The sequence below is a fragment of the Hydra vulgaris genome, chromosome 06 (genome assembly GCF_038396675.1).
Source record: "Hydra vulgaris chromosome 06, alternate assembly HydraT2T_AEP".
NCBI classification, from domain to species: domain Eukaryota; kingdom Metazoa; phylum Cnidaria; class Hydrozoa; order Anthoathecata; family Hydridae; genus Hydra; species Hydra vulgaris.
Window position 1 is genome coordinate 24,406,193 of NC_088925.1, and position 14,779 is coordinate 24,420,971.

General features: G+C 24.7%; 1 protein-coding gene across 1 annotated transcript in view; it reads right to left on the reverse strand.

The window, feature by feature from the left end:
• The window catches only part of LOC100204875 (WD repeat-containing protein 76), a 52,399-nt gene extending 48,000 nt beyond the window's left edge, over window positions 1–4,399 (reverse strand). The window contains exons 1-2 of the mRNA XM_065799670.1: window positions 4,375–4,399; window positions 1,876–1,963 (exon numbers count right to left, since the gene is read on the reverse strand). Of these exons, the coding sequence (XP_065655742.1) occupies window positions 1,876–1,950 (75 nt within the window). The 5' untranslated portion in view covers window positions 1,951–1,963; window positions 4,375–4,399. The remainder of the gene's footprint in view (window positions 1–1,875; window positions 1,964–4,374) is intronic.
• Window positions 4,400–14,779: the final 10,380 nt, after the last annotated feature.

The window sequence follows — 14,779 nt, forward strand, 5'->3', positions numbered from 1 at the left end:
AAATTATGCAATTATGGGAGAAATTATGGGAGCTCAGCAACTTTTTAAGGACTTATTTTGATAAATAAGGCTTATAAAATATTTTTAAAATGGCTTCAAGTCTTTTATCTAGCTACAGCGCATTGCTCAATCCAGCCCGCGACCTGCTTAAAAGGTGGTTAGTACAAGGAAAGTGTCAAATGATAACTGTGAACCTGAACCCCTGCAGTATCGCCAGTGCATTAGGTCTAATGTTTCTTACCCAACTTGATTGAATTGTTGTTGTACCCGAGTCAGTCTGTTTACTTTATGACATCGTATTGACTAGAGGTGCAAAACTTAATGCATAACTCATGATATACATGGAACATCCTATTATTAAATGTACACATGCAGTAGCAAAAAATATAACCACTTACAGATGCATGCCATTTGTTGTGTAAGAGATCTCTTCGTGCTCTTCTCCATCTGAGCTATACCAGAACAGTTGCTTCAGGGGGTCAATGATCAAGAGGACATTGGGAATAGTACATAATATAAGAGGAAAAAAATATGTATGATATAAAGTCAGTAAATAAAGCTCAATCAAGCGAATAGTATGTTATGGAGGTTTTAAACTGCATGCTTCTCAAATGATACTTGATATTATTACTACCCAGGCCTTTTCTATGAGATTTTATTGCATAACGAAAATGCTTAGCGCTATTAAATGTAACTTTAACACAGCTTTGATATTTACATCATTAAAAGTTAAACTGGATCATTAGCATAGTTTAAAGTACTGCGTTGTAATCAAATTTAATTGTGAACTGTATGAAAAATCATTTAAACTAATTTAACAAATATTACTGATGAATTCTCAATTCAGTATTTGAAAAAGATATTTCCTTATAACTTATTTTAAAAAAAAATCTTATTCTTATCATGGTCCTTTGTTTCTTTATCACATTAATTTTTTTTACATATTTAATGTATTATTTTTAATTGATTATAAACAATTTGTAGAGAGGTTTTAATTACTAATAAGATACTCCGTAAAATAAAATCTATGCTAAAGTTATGTTATAAATAAATTACATCAAAAAATCTTTACAAGATATGAACTAATGAGAAACAAAAAAATTTTAAATACATTTGTGAAAAGAATTTTTTTAAACAAAAACAATTCTCCTTTGTTTTTTATTTGTTTTCACATATCTTAATCTATGATACAGAGATTTATGTTTTTCATAATGTATGTAATAAGATAAAAAGAAAAAAACTTCTTAATTTAATAAATATTGCAAAATTATTTTACATTCCTTTGAAACTAAATTTTACATTCTATGTTTTACTATTTCTTTCAAAACTAATTTTACATTTTTTAAACCATATCTAACTCAAAGTCTTTTAAAAAAAATTTATTTAAAATAATCACAGTTAAATTTAATAAAGCGCTTTATTAGATGAAAAACAGTTAAAAAGTAACATGATGATATAAGCCTTATTTATCAAAACAAATCTATAAAAAGATGCTGAGCTTTAACTCCGATTTAATATCTACTCATAGTTTTAATGCTAGCTCTCAAACTGAAAAGACTGTGTTTAAATCAAGTGAAAATTTTGTAATTATAAAAAAAAAAGGGCTGCGCGCATTCATGAAGATTTTACAGAATTTTAAAGTTGCTTTCTTTCAGTATCTTTAAAAAATAAAATGTTATTTAGTGTAAAATTATTATTAAAATATAAATATACTTAATATTGATTCTACCATTTGTTAACATAAATATTTTGTACTAGAGTTGGTATTTGTTATTGTTTGACTGAATATTTTAACATAGATGTTGAAAACACCTGGATGGCTTTAACAGCTTTGATATTCAATAAATAAAAATATAAAAGTATTAAAAAATTTACTTTTTTGGTTTGATAAGGATTTCCATTGATGCAAGATCTTACAGCTTTAGTTCTGACATTTCTTACTTTAGGCATTATATAAACAGAACTAAAAAAAGAAATAAGCATTAAATGCAAGAAAGAGACTAACTAAATATAGGAATGAGAATTAAGTATAAACTTGATTTTTTTTTTTTAATTAATTTAAAAGACCAAAAAAAAATGAACAAATTTTTTTTTTGATTTATAAACTGCCAGCCTAGACCAAACCATACCCATCAGTCAATGAAGCAGCACTCCTTGCAAGTTCTATTTGTCAGTCAATAAAGCATCACTTTTTGCATGTTCTGCATATTTGTCAGGTGATATATGTAAACAGCAAAAAAAAGTTGCATTTCTAGGGTTTTTAAAAAAACGATAAATTCAATTAGTTTCCTTAACAAAACTGAATAGTTTTCATGTATACTTATTTTTTAAAGACAAATAATCATTAAGAGTTGCTTTTTACTAAAGACGGTAAAGTTAAAGCATTTACTATAAGAATATATATAATTATATAGTATATATTTATACATATATATATATATGTCAATAATATATATATACATAATATATAAACATAATATATATATATATATATTAACTGTAGTTTTAAAGAGAGCACTAATAAACCAGACCAAAAAAAGTTTAAAAACATAAATTGTATTTTTCTTAAATAATAAACTACCTGCCCTAACCAAGCTCTCAGTCGATGTGCAGCACTCCGTTGCGAGTCAGGCTAAAAGATAGTTAATGTAGCAACACTCCCTTGTAGCAGCAGGCTATAAGATATTTGATGTAGCAACACTCCGCGTATGTTTTAAAAATATATTTTAATAAAACAAAAACACTATTAATTAAAAAAAGCTTTCGAGTCATTATTATTGCGGTTTTTTAAAAAACGATACAACTTAATGTACTTCCACATTAATTTAATTGTTTTAACTTTTCGACGACAATAAAATGTAGCTTAATAATTATGGTAGGAAAAATAATATTAAAAGAAACTTTTTTTTTACATTAAAGTCTCTTTCGACTACGAGATAAAGATAAATATATATTTATATATATATATTATATATATATATATATATATATATATATATATATATATATAAATATATATATATATATATATATATATATATATATATATATATATATATATATATATATATATATATATATATATACACACATATATACATATTCTTTTGCTTCAATACCCTACTTCAGTAGGGTATTGAAGCAAAAGAATATGTATATATGTGTGTATATATATATATATATATATATATATATATATATATATATATATATATATATATATATATATATATATATATATATATATATATACACACTATATATATATATATATATATATATATATATATATATATCACATATATATACATATATATATATATATATATATATATATATATATATATATATATATATATATATATATATATATATATATATATATATATATATATATATATATATACACTTATATAGTGCTGCTGTATATATATATATATATATATACAGCAGCACTCTGTTGCGAGTCAGGCTTTTTGTCAGTCAATGTAGCAGCACTTTGTTGCGAGTCAGGCTATAAGATAGTCGATGTAGCAACACTCCGTGCATGATTTACAGTAAAAAAATAAAAATAAAAACATTTTATTAGAAAAAAATAATAATAAAAACATTGTTTATATTATTAAAAACATTAAGAATGTTTTAAAAACATTTAGAATGTTTTTAAAAACACTCTGGTCAATTAAATTTGCGTTTTTGCAGGTTTTTTAAAAAACGATTAATTTGTAATTAAATTAATGGTTTTAACTTTCTGACAACATGCAAATGTTGGACAAAAGTCAAAAGTAATTAAAAGTGACATATTTGTTGGCATAAGAATCACTTTTTTCCTTCCGTACTCCCAAATGCCACAATCTATAGAACTGTGTGTGTGTATATATATATATATATATATATATATATATATATATATATATATTATATATATATATATATATATATATATATATGCATTTTTAGAACCTCCCAATTTACATCAGGACCATTCATTAATACTTGAATTAGTCAATATATCTATCTTTTACAGCACTGAAACTTGAATCCACAAATTAATGAACTCTGCAGTCTAATTTTTTTTTTGAAGATCACATTCATACTATCATCATATAACAAAACAAAGATTTGTTTTGTTATATGATGAGAGTAAGAATGTTATCTTCAAAAATGATGCTTATATGTGATGCTTCAGAGAAAAGCTAGTCTTAATAGTATGGTGCCAGACTTAAATTAATAAGATAATACCACATTTTGTTTGGCCTAATTTCAACTTTGATACTATTGTACTGTCAGAAAACATAGATTTTAATATGGCATTACGATGTTTTGAAATTTATAGTAAAATCTATGAATAAAAATTGAAGAAAATAAAATTACCCTGTAAAATTTAAGAAACTTGGTGTTAAAAAATTTAAGAAACTTGGTGTTAAATCATGGACTTATAGGGTTGTGAATACCAGACCGAAAATCCAATTAAGATAATACCAGTACTTCGGTATTGAAAATTTGTAATCCCAGGATTCCAGTATTAATACCAGTATTACTAATTTTTCTGTAATAATACGAATAAATAAATAATTTAATTAAAAAGTGGTTTGGCAATTAAAAAAACTAAATTTATTTATTTAAAGAATAAAAAATAAAAAAGTAAAAATTCAGTAAAATGTCAGTTATATATTAATCATAAGAAAAAGAAGAAAACGTTCAATTTTAAGGTTCTACTTTTTCTGCAGTTGGTTGCTGATGTAAGACCTCAGAAAACAGAGATCGTTGAGCAAACTATTTCCCATCCTTGAACCAATTTTGTTGCAGATTAAGTCAGCTGCCAAAAAAGCTCTCTCCCATTCTACACTGATCAATTGAATACTTAGCAAATAATTATATAATAAAGTTAAGTATTTGCCCCTTATGCCATTTGTCTCAAAAAATGACATTTCTTTTTTTATTGAGCGTGTGAGATCTTTTATGTTTTGGTTGATTCCACTCTCAGGTAACCTCAGGGCTTGTGATGAATTAAGCGCGATTGCGCTCCGCTCGTAAAACGCGCCCGTAAACGGTATTTTCAAACGCTCTAGGCGCGATAAACAACGCTCGTTCAGCTTATAACGAGCGTATAAAATAACGCTCGTCCAATAGTTTGGGATTATTTTTTTATTTTCATAAAATATTTAAAAAAGATTTTTTATTAAAGATATTCTATTATCAAAGCACTGATATAAAATATAAAAAGCACTAAGTCGTTCTCTTTTGCACTAACATAATGAATGAGCAGTTTGAAGTCGTTAATTGTCACTAATTTCAATAATGGAATGTGCACGTGGGAACACAACGCAAATACAAAAATGCGCAAATAAAATAAGAATAGAAAATTAGAAAACCATTATAAGAAAAATGAAACTGCAGAGTATTTTTAATCTTGTGAAAATATCAAGTAAGATTTATTTGATTTATTGTTTGTAATATTCCACACATCGCTAATAATAAAAATAAATATTAATATTAGAGTAATTTTTAAAATTAGTTTTTGTTCATAGTATAGGTTTTTTATTAACTATTATTTATTTTAGCTCAAATTTAAAACGATTCTGTTGTTTAGAATGTTTGCAATCAAGGACATTCGAAAAAGAAACAAAGTAACGATGTCAACATTTATTAAATAGTTTGGCTTGGAAGAAATAAAGTTTTTATCCACGCATTTCAAAACACCATTGGAACATTCCAATTTTAATGAAAAGTTAGTTTTCCAAGATAGGAAACTTTTTTTGATTCGCTCAAGAACCAATTTTGAAGCAATGGTACGCAATCGCCAGACAGGAGAAATTTGGAGGTCGACGTTCTTGTACAAAAAGTCAAAGTTTCCTAATTTATTAAAAATTATATCAATTATCTTTGCAATTTCCAGATCAAACTCAAAAAAAATTTACGAAATAATTATGTAACAAATAAAAAAGATAAAAAGCTTTTTATGAGCATCACCTTTAGCAATTTTCATGATCGCGCTCGCCGACGTTATCTCGAGCGCACATAATCACGCTCGATGAAAACATATTCTAATTTTACGAGCGCGATATAACACGCTTGACGATTTTCTTTATCACAAGCCATTTAGTGATATTTCATTTCTTTGATCATCTTCATCATTATTGATATTGAATATTATATTTATACCTGAATTTGAAAAGTAGATGTTGTTGCTACAGGTGCAGCCTCATAATGCAAGCTGGCCACACGCAGAGGTTGTATCTGTAGAACAATAAATTTTGCAATTGCAGCTTTGGTAATGATTGGAAATGATTCATAATCTTTATCGGCTTCGTCATAGCTTAGTATTTTATTGCAGTTCGCATCGTGTAAATATTGCAATACACTTGAAATTTCTACTCGTCTTTCAAGAATACATACTTTTAAAGCTGCTTTGAATTCATAACTTAATGGTCAGTTATTGATTGTATCATAAATTGAATAGCAGCATCTGCAGATAATAAAGTTGCATCCTGTCTGCAGATTGCTTCAACTGTAAGCTTATTGGGAAATAAAGCTGAAAGGGTATCCGACAACATTATCCAACAAACTCTGCATCTGAAATCAAAATAGGTGACTTTTAAATCTATTAGAATGTGTTTTTGATGCAATTTTTCAATTTAATAAAACGTTCTATTGTAGACACTAAACTATTCCATCATGTTCTTGAGTTTAAAACCAGAGACAATTCTTTCCCGAACTTTTCTATTATATATTTTTGTAGTATTTTGTCATTTTATGTAGGCGAAGTTTGAAATATTTTAACCATTTTGCAAATATAGTAACATTTGCTGATTTACTAGAAAATAATTATCATCATTTTCGGTGGAGATTATGAGTAAACCATTTTCATAATCTTCATTAACTAATTTGTCGTCATCTGTAGAATTCTGCTCTTTTTCGAATCCAGATGTGGGAAGAGATGTAGCGTATGAAGACCGCTTGTAGAACCTCCATGTGTTTTTATTATTCTCTTACACTATTTATTTACCACACTGATCTGCTTTTTATCTTAGAAAATAAAACCATCGTAAATTTTTAAACTCAATTAACAGGGTGGCTACTCAAATTTGAAAATGAAATTCCATGACTTTTCCAAGACTTTTCCATGACTCTTCATAAACTTTTATGATAAATCACTAGAGTAAAATATTCAGTACTCGCCTGCACTAAGCATTTGCAACTTTGTAATTATAAAACATGCACACCAAAAACTAATTGGTAGAAAGTTCTGAAATCATGTCTAAAAGAAAATCTTTTTCTTTTACTTCTCTGATAACTTACACTGCAAAAATATCTTTTTCAAAACTGACTTAGACTAGACATACAAGTACTTTTCTTTGCAGCCTAAAAATATCACAAGTAGAAAAAAATAAAGATAATTTTAAAAAGTTCCATGAATTTTCCATGACTTTCAATGAAAATTTAGGAATTCCATGACTTTTTCTATGACCAAATAAAACTCCATGACATTTCCATGATTTCCATCACCAGTGGCCACCCTGAATTAAACTTTTCAGTTTAAAAGTGACATGGGAGCAGTTTTATGTAAAATAAATCACAATATATATATTCTTTAAATTATTATACAGTAACTAAAGTACAATGAACAATTTATTATTCAAAATTTTGAATCATCTATAGTAATAAAATATTCAAAACATTAGATTTCAGCACAAATTGATGCTCAATATAAATTTTACACTTGCTTGTGAAACAAACAAATAATTGATTAGTCTGCATGCTTCTTTCAATTCCATTACTGTATTACTGTATTGCTGGTGCATACAAATGCTAAATTTGATATTATTAACTTATTAAAATACATGTCCAAGAAGATCTTTTATATTAACTTTTAAGCTTACATAGAATTCGCAATTACAGATAATGTATTCTCATTTACATATTACAATTTATTATTTACAACTTTTGTTTTTTAAATTACATATTGCGATTTCTTATTTACATGTTCGGTTTCTCAATTTCATTTTAAAATTTCTTAATTACAAGTTGTGTTTCTTAATTACAAAATGGGACTTCTAAATTACATGTTGTATTTCTCAATTACATCTTACTTTTCTTAATTACAACTTTCAAGTTCTCAATTACATCTTGAAAAGGTGTAGTATAAAAAAAGAATTCTTTAAAATTTTTTAATTTTGCTTTTTTTCAAAATATATTTTTGAAGGGAGATTTATTTTAGTTGTTTTTTGAGCTCACTTAATTTTAGAGTTTTTTAGGAGAAACTATTTTCATGTCTGCATATAGAAATCAATTCTCATTTTTATATTATTAAACATTCTTGGTTTGCATGTGTAATTATTTCCAACTTTTCTTGTCGACATAATATGCATTTTTTGGAAATATTATTATATGCACAGTCTTTTACAGGAAGACGTGCGATCGCACGTCTTTACATGACCAGGCAAATTATAATTTGTTTTGACAATTTGTTTGCGGCAATTTCAAAATATATTTCAAAAATGCACTGAATGAAAAATATTCTAAATTATACCTTAAGTGATATATTAATAAATTATGTCAAAACTTTTACCAAATGCTTTTAAATAAAGTAACAATTTACTGATAATGGTTTTTTTTTAAAGTATAATTGGTAGTTGTATATACTCTTTTAATTTATAATATATAAATTGTTTAAGTGTGTATTTTTTTAAATAAAAATTATTAAAAAAAAAAAATGTTTAGTTTTAATAAACAACGACATTCTACGACAACATCTCTTTAACAAATTTTAATATAAGAATAATTAAAGTTAATATATTTAAAAAAATAAACAAAATTTCCTTGAGAAAAATAAAAAATTTTTTTAGAAAGCCATTACAATTAAATAAGTTTGATCTTAAATTCTTTTATATTATCGAAGTGCTTTTTAATGAAATAACAAAACATTTCTAATGAATTTTTATAATAGGTATTAATAAACTATTGTTTTTTTTAAATATTAAAAAAACAAAAAACAAAGTACAAATGTTAAAACAAAGAATGAAATGGTTTTTTAACTCGTAAATTAAATAGACTAAGCATTTAGTTTGATGAGTTTTATTATAGTTGGGTTATCTCTCTCTATCTCTCTCTCTCTCTCTCTCTCTCTCTCTCTCTCTCTCTCTCTCTCTCTCTCTCTCTCTCTCTCTCTCTCTCTCTCTCTCTCTCTCTCTCTCTTCATCTCTCTCTTCCTCTCTCTCCTCTCTCTCTCTCTCTCTCATATATATATATATATATATATATATATATATATATATATATATATATATATATATATATATATATATATATGTATATATATATAGATATATATATATATATAGATAGATATATATATATAGATATATATAGATATATATAGAACCCTTAGATGTTGTCCGAAAGTTTTTTCCATATTTTGTTGACAAAAAGTAAAAATTAAAATGCAAGACCGGAATTTTTTTTTTTTAATAATGATAGACTGCCTGCCCCAACCAAACCCTCAGTCGATGTAGCAGCACTCCTTTGCGGGTCAGGCTATTTGTCAGTCGATGTAGCAGCACTCCCTTGCGAGTCAGGCTATTTGTCAGTCGATGTAGCAGCACTCCCTTGCGAGTCAGGCTATTTGTCAGTCGATGTAGCAGCACTCCCTTGCGAGTCAGGCTATAAGATAGTCGATGTAGCAACACTCCGCGCATGATTTACAGTAAAAAAAATAAAAATAAAAACATTTTATTAAAAAAAATAAAAATAAAAACATTTTATTAAAAAAAATAAAAATAAAAACATTGTTTATATTGTTAAAAACATTCAAAATGTTTTAAAAACATTCAGAATGTTTTTAAAAACATTCTGGTCAATTAAATTTGCGTTTTTGTGGTTTTTTTAAAAAACGATTAATTTGTAATTAAATTAATGGTTTTTACTTTCGTCCAACACGGAAATTTTGGACGAAAGTTAAAAGTAATTAAAAGTGACGTATATGTTGGCGTAAGAATCACTTTTTTCCTTCCGCTCTTCCCAAAGCCAACAAACTATAGATCTATATATATATATATATATATATATATATATATATATGTATGTATGTATATATATAGATATATATATATAGATATATATACATAGATATATATATATATATATATATATATATATATATATATATATATATATATATATATATATATATATATATATATATATATATATATACAGGCCTTCCCAGGAGAGGCGTGCGGTCGGTCGCTTTGAGTGACCACGAATATATATATATATTTTTTGAGAGTCTGGCCTCGGTTTTTTAGCATATATTAATGACGCATTTTTAAAAAGGCGCTGAGAAAACCTAACTAAATTGTCGTATTATTTTATTATTTTTATTCATAATTTATTCTTATTATTAATATAAAAATATGAACATAAAAATGAAATGTATATATATATATATATATTTATACTTATTTAATAAAAATTTTTTTTTCTTATTACAATTTTTTTTTTCAAGTCTAGTAAACATAAAAAAAAAATTTATTTATTTATATTTATATTTTATTTATTTATATTATAATTATTTATAATATATTTTTAGGTGTTGATTTTTTCAGCAACGATATTTAAGACAAGTCGAAAAAATAAACAGAAAATGTGACCGAAAACTTTTTTAATCTATTTTGAAAAATATGCTCTGCTGACGCGGGATGCGAACCTGGGTCTCCGCGGCGCTATGTAATGTCTCAACCGAATGAGCTAAACGTTCATACCTCTATCTAGAACCTTGTAGATAATAATTCTTCTAGAACTTAGAAGTTATTTTTGGTAGAAAGACATACTTATGTGAAAAAATTTAAAATTAGAAAAAAAAATATGTAAAATAAAAAAAAAAAAAATTTATAAAGTTATAAGAAAAAAAAATTCAAAGAAAAAATATATATATATATATATATTATTTTTATGTTATTGTTTCCTTATTAATGAAAATAATAAATTATTAAGAAAATTACAAAATAATACAACGAATTTAATTTGATTTTTTCAGCGCCTTTTTAAAAATGCGTTATTTTTAATATATGCTAAATAAGCGTGGCCGAGTTATCCAAAAAAAAAAAAAATATCCGTGTTCACTCAAGGCGTGGGACCGCACGCCTCTCCTGGGAAGGCCTGATATATATATGTATGTATATATATAGATATATATATATATAGATATATATACATATATATATATATATATATATATATATATATATATATATATATATATATATATATATATATATATATATAGATATATATATATATAGATAGATATATATATATATATATATATATATATACATAAATATATATATACATATATATATATATATATATATATATATATATATATATATATATATATATATATATATATATAATATATATATATATATATATAGATAGATAGATAGATAGATAGATAGATAGATAGATAGATAGATAGATAGATATATATATATATATATATATATATATATATATATATATATATATATATATATATATATATAGATATATATACAGGGCTTGTGATGAAGCGAGCAAGATCACGCTCCGCTCGTAAAACGCGCCCGTAAACGGTATTTTCAAACGCTCTAGGCGCGATAAACAACGCTCGCCCAATAGTTCGGGATTATTTTTTTATTTTCATAAAATATTTAAAAAAGATTTTTTATTAAAGATATTCTGTTATCAAAGCACTGATATAAAATATAAAAAGCACAACGTTCTCTTTTGCACTAACATAATGAATGAGCAGTTTGAAGTTGTTAATAGTCACTAATTTCAATAATGGAATGTGCACGTGAAAACACAATGTGAATACAAAAATGCGCAAATAAAATAAGAATAGAAAATTAGAAAACCATTATAAGAAAAATGAAACTGCAGAGTATTTTTAATCTTGTTAAAATATCAAGTAAGATTTATTTGATTTATTGTTTGTAATATTCCACACATCGTTTATAATAAAAATAAATATTAATAATAGAGTAATTTTTAAAATAAGTTTTTGTTCATAGTATAGGTTTTTTATTAACTATTATTTATTTTAGCTCAAATTTAAAACGATTCTGTTGTTTAGAATGTTCGCAATCAAGGACATTCGAAAAGGAAACAAAGTAATGATGTCAATATTTATTAAATGGAAAGTTATTATTCTTATTTATTATTATTTCAAATTATTCTTGTGTTATTTTTTTAAGATAAAAAAAACGTAATTTAAAAAAGAAATTTTAGAAAAAAATTAAATAATGAATTTGAATAGAAAATATCAAGAAATATAAAAACCATTAACCGTTAATTAAGTTTACAGCGTATCATTTTAAAATACTTATATCAAAACAACAAAGCAAAACTAAGTCACTAAATTATACTTCAATACTAAATCAATAAGAAGTTGCGCTTTTGTTTGATATTATTTTTTTATAACATAAATAGTTAAAAATAAAATCTGACAATATACAAGAAGTTTGGAAGTATAAAAATCTTCTTCGTTGAAGTAGTTTTATGAGTGTGATACTAATTCAAACATTTTTTGACGAAAGAATTATGTAACAAATAAAAAAAGATGAAAAAAAAATAAAAAGCTTTTTATGAGCATCGCCTTCAGCAATTTTCATGATCGCGCTCGCCGACGTTATCTCGAGCGCACATAATCAGGCTCGATGAAAACATATTCTAATTTTACGAGCGCGATATAACACGCTTGACGATTTTCTTCATCACAAGCCCTGTATGTATGTATATATATATATATATATATATATATATATATATATATATATATATATATATATATATATATATATATATATATATATATATATATATATATATATATACATACATACATATATTGTGTGTGTTTTTGCTTTAGTTGAGTATTTTTTTTATTTTCTCTTTCATTAAGATTTTTTTTTCTTTTATAAAGTTTTTTTTTAGAAAAGTTTAAGTAAGTTTTTGTAGAGCATTATACAAATTTCAAAACATGTCAAAAGCCACGGTCAAATTGTTAAGGCAAAATATAATATAAAGACGTACAATCACACGTCTTTCTGAGAAAGACTGATGCAGGTGCTGTTTTAAGGATAGGCCGATTCAATATAAAATGTTAAAATACAATTAAGAGCACTTTTAATGGCATTTTACCATTTTGTGTTAAAATGGAAACTAATAATTTAATTTACTTGTTGAAAAATATCCCTACACTAGATTTGAAATCTACATTGATTGAAAAAGCTGAACATTTTATTAAAAGAATACGTTAGAGGCACAATTCTTTAAAACCAAAAACTAAAACAATTGATGTAATGAGTAATAACCAAGATAATGATAATTATGGATTAAAAACAAAAAATATGGGGTATCTTTTATACCTGATTTGGAAAATTTTGAAAATGACCTATTGCATCTAATTAAAACTAAAGTTTTGGCATATAAGTCAGTTTCTCCATTTGAAATTTAATGCCAGCGCACGAAAAACCGCTGGCCGGATAGTCTTTTAAGTAAGCCTGCGCGGTTTAAAAAATTCATTTTTTTTCTGCTATTTAAATTAAAACAAAAATAGTGAAAAGAATGCTTTGAATAAATACTAGATAAAATAATTTAAAAGAAAAACTAGTAAAAAAAACATTTTTCATAAAGAATGCTGCATTTGACATTGCAGTTTTTAAAATCAACTAGTAAATCAAAAAAAAATTCTTTTTTCAAATCCATGCTTTATGCAAGCAGAATTCTATTGGGCCTAGAAATTCTTTTTTTGTTATCTTTTGTAGAAGGAAAAATTACTGTTACGTTTTTAAATTTTTTTTTAATTAATTCAGTGTTCTTATGGGGAAATACAAATTAAATTTTTGTTAACTTAATTAACTTTTTTTGGTCAAATTTTTCCATTTCCTTGTATTGTCATCGAAAACGATTAAGTGTGCAAAATTTGAGCAAAATTGGTTGAGAAAAAAGCTTTCAAAAATTGATTTCAAATTTTGTGGCACACAAACATATATATTTATATAGAAAGTAACCTTATATAAAGCATGGAATAAAAAACTGATCTAAATTTATATTTAGATTAGTTTTTTATTGAAACAATTTATTATTTTATAAACATTATTTTGTGTTGAGTTTCTTCTTGCTTTCATATTTAAAAAGTTCCTTTGTTACTTTTTTTCTTTGTGATTTTTTTTCTAATATAAAAAGTTTTAAAATCGCACTAAAATAGCTATGAGCAAGAGAGAAAGTATTAACGAGGAAAGACTTTTGTAATCAAATCTTAAATGAATAAGCTTGATACTATTAAAATTATTTTTATGTCAAGTATTTCAAAATTAAGCATACTAATTTTATAACTGTTTATTGATAAAGATTTAATTCAAATTTTAAATAAGCATGTATTTTACTTAATCTAAGTCACATTTAGATACTTAGTTAAAAACGCAACTTTAAAAACGTGGTGTATTAAAAAATATTATTTATTTTTAAAAAGTTTTTGATTAAAATTAAAAAACTTAAATAGCTTTTTAAAAATTAAAACATTTTAGTTTTTTGTTGTTGTTGTTTTACTGTTTCTTAAATATGTTTTTTAATGAAATTCTTTTTAAAAAAATTTTAAAATGTTATAACATATTTTTTCTCAAAGTCAAATCATTTTTAAAAAACCTTCAATTATAAATTTTTTCACCTTAAAGACACTAACAAAAGCGTAACAATGAAAAAAAAAAATTTTATTATTGCATAATTACAT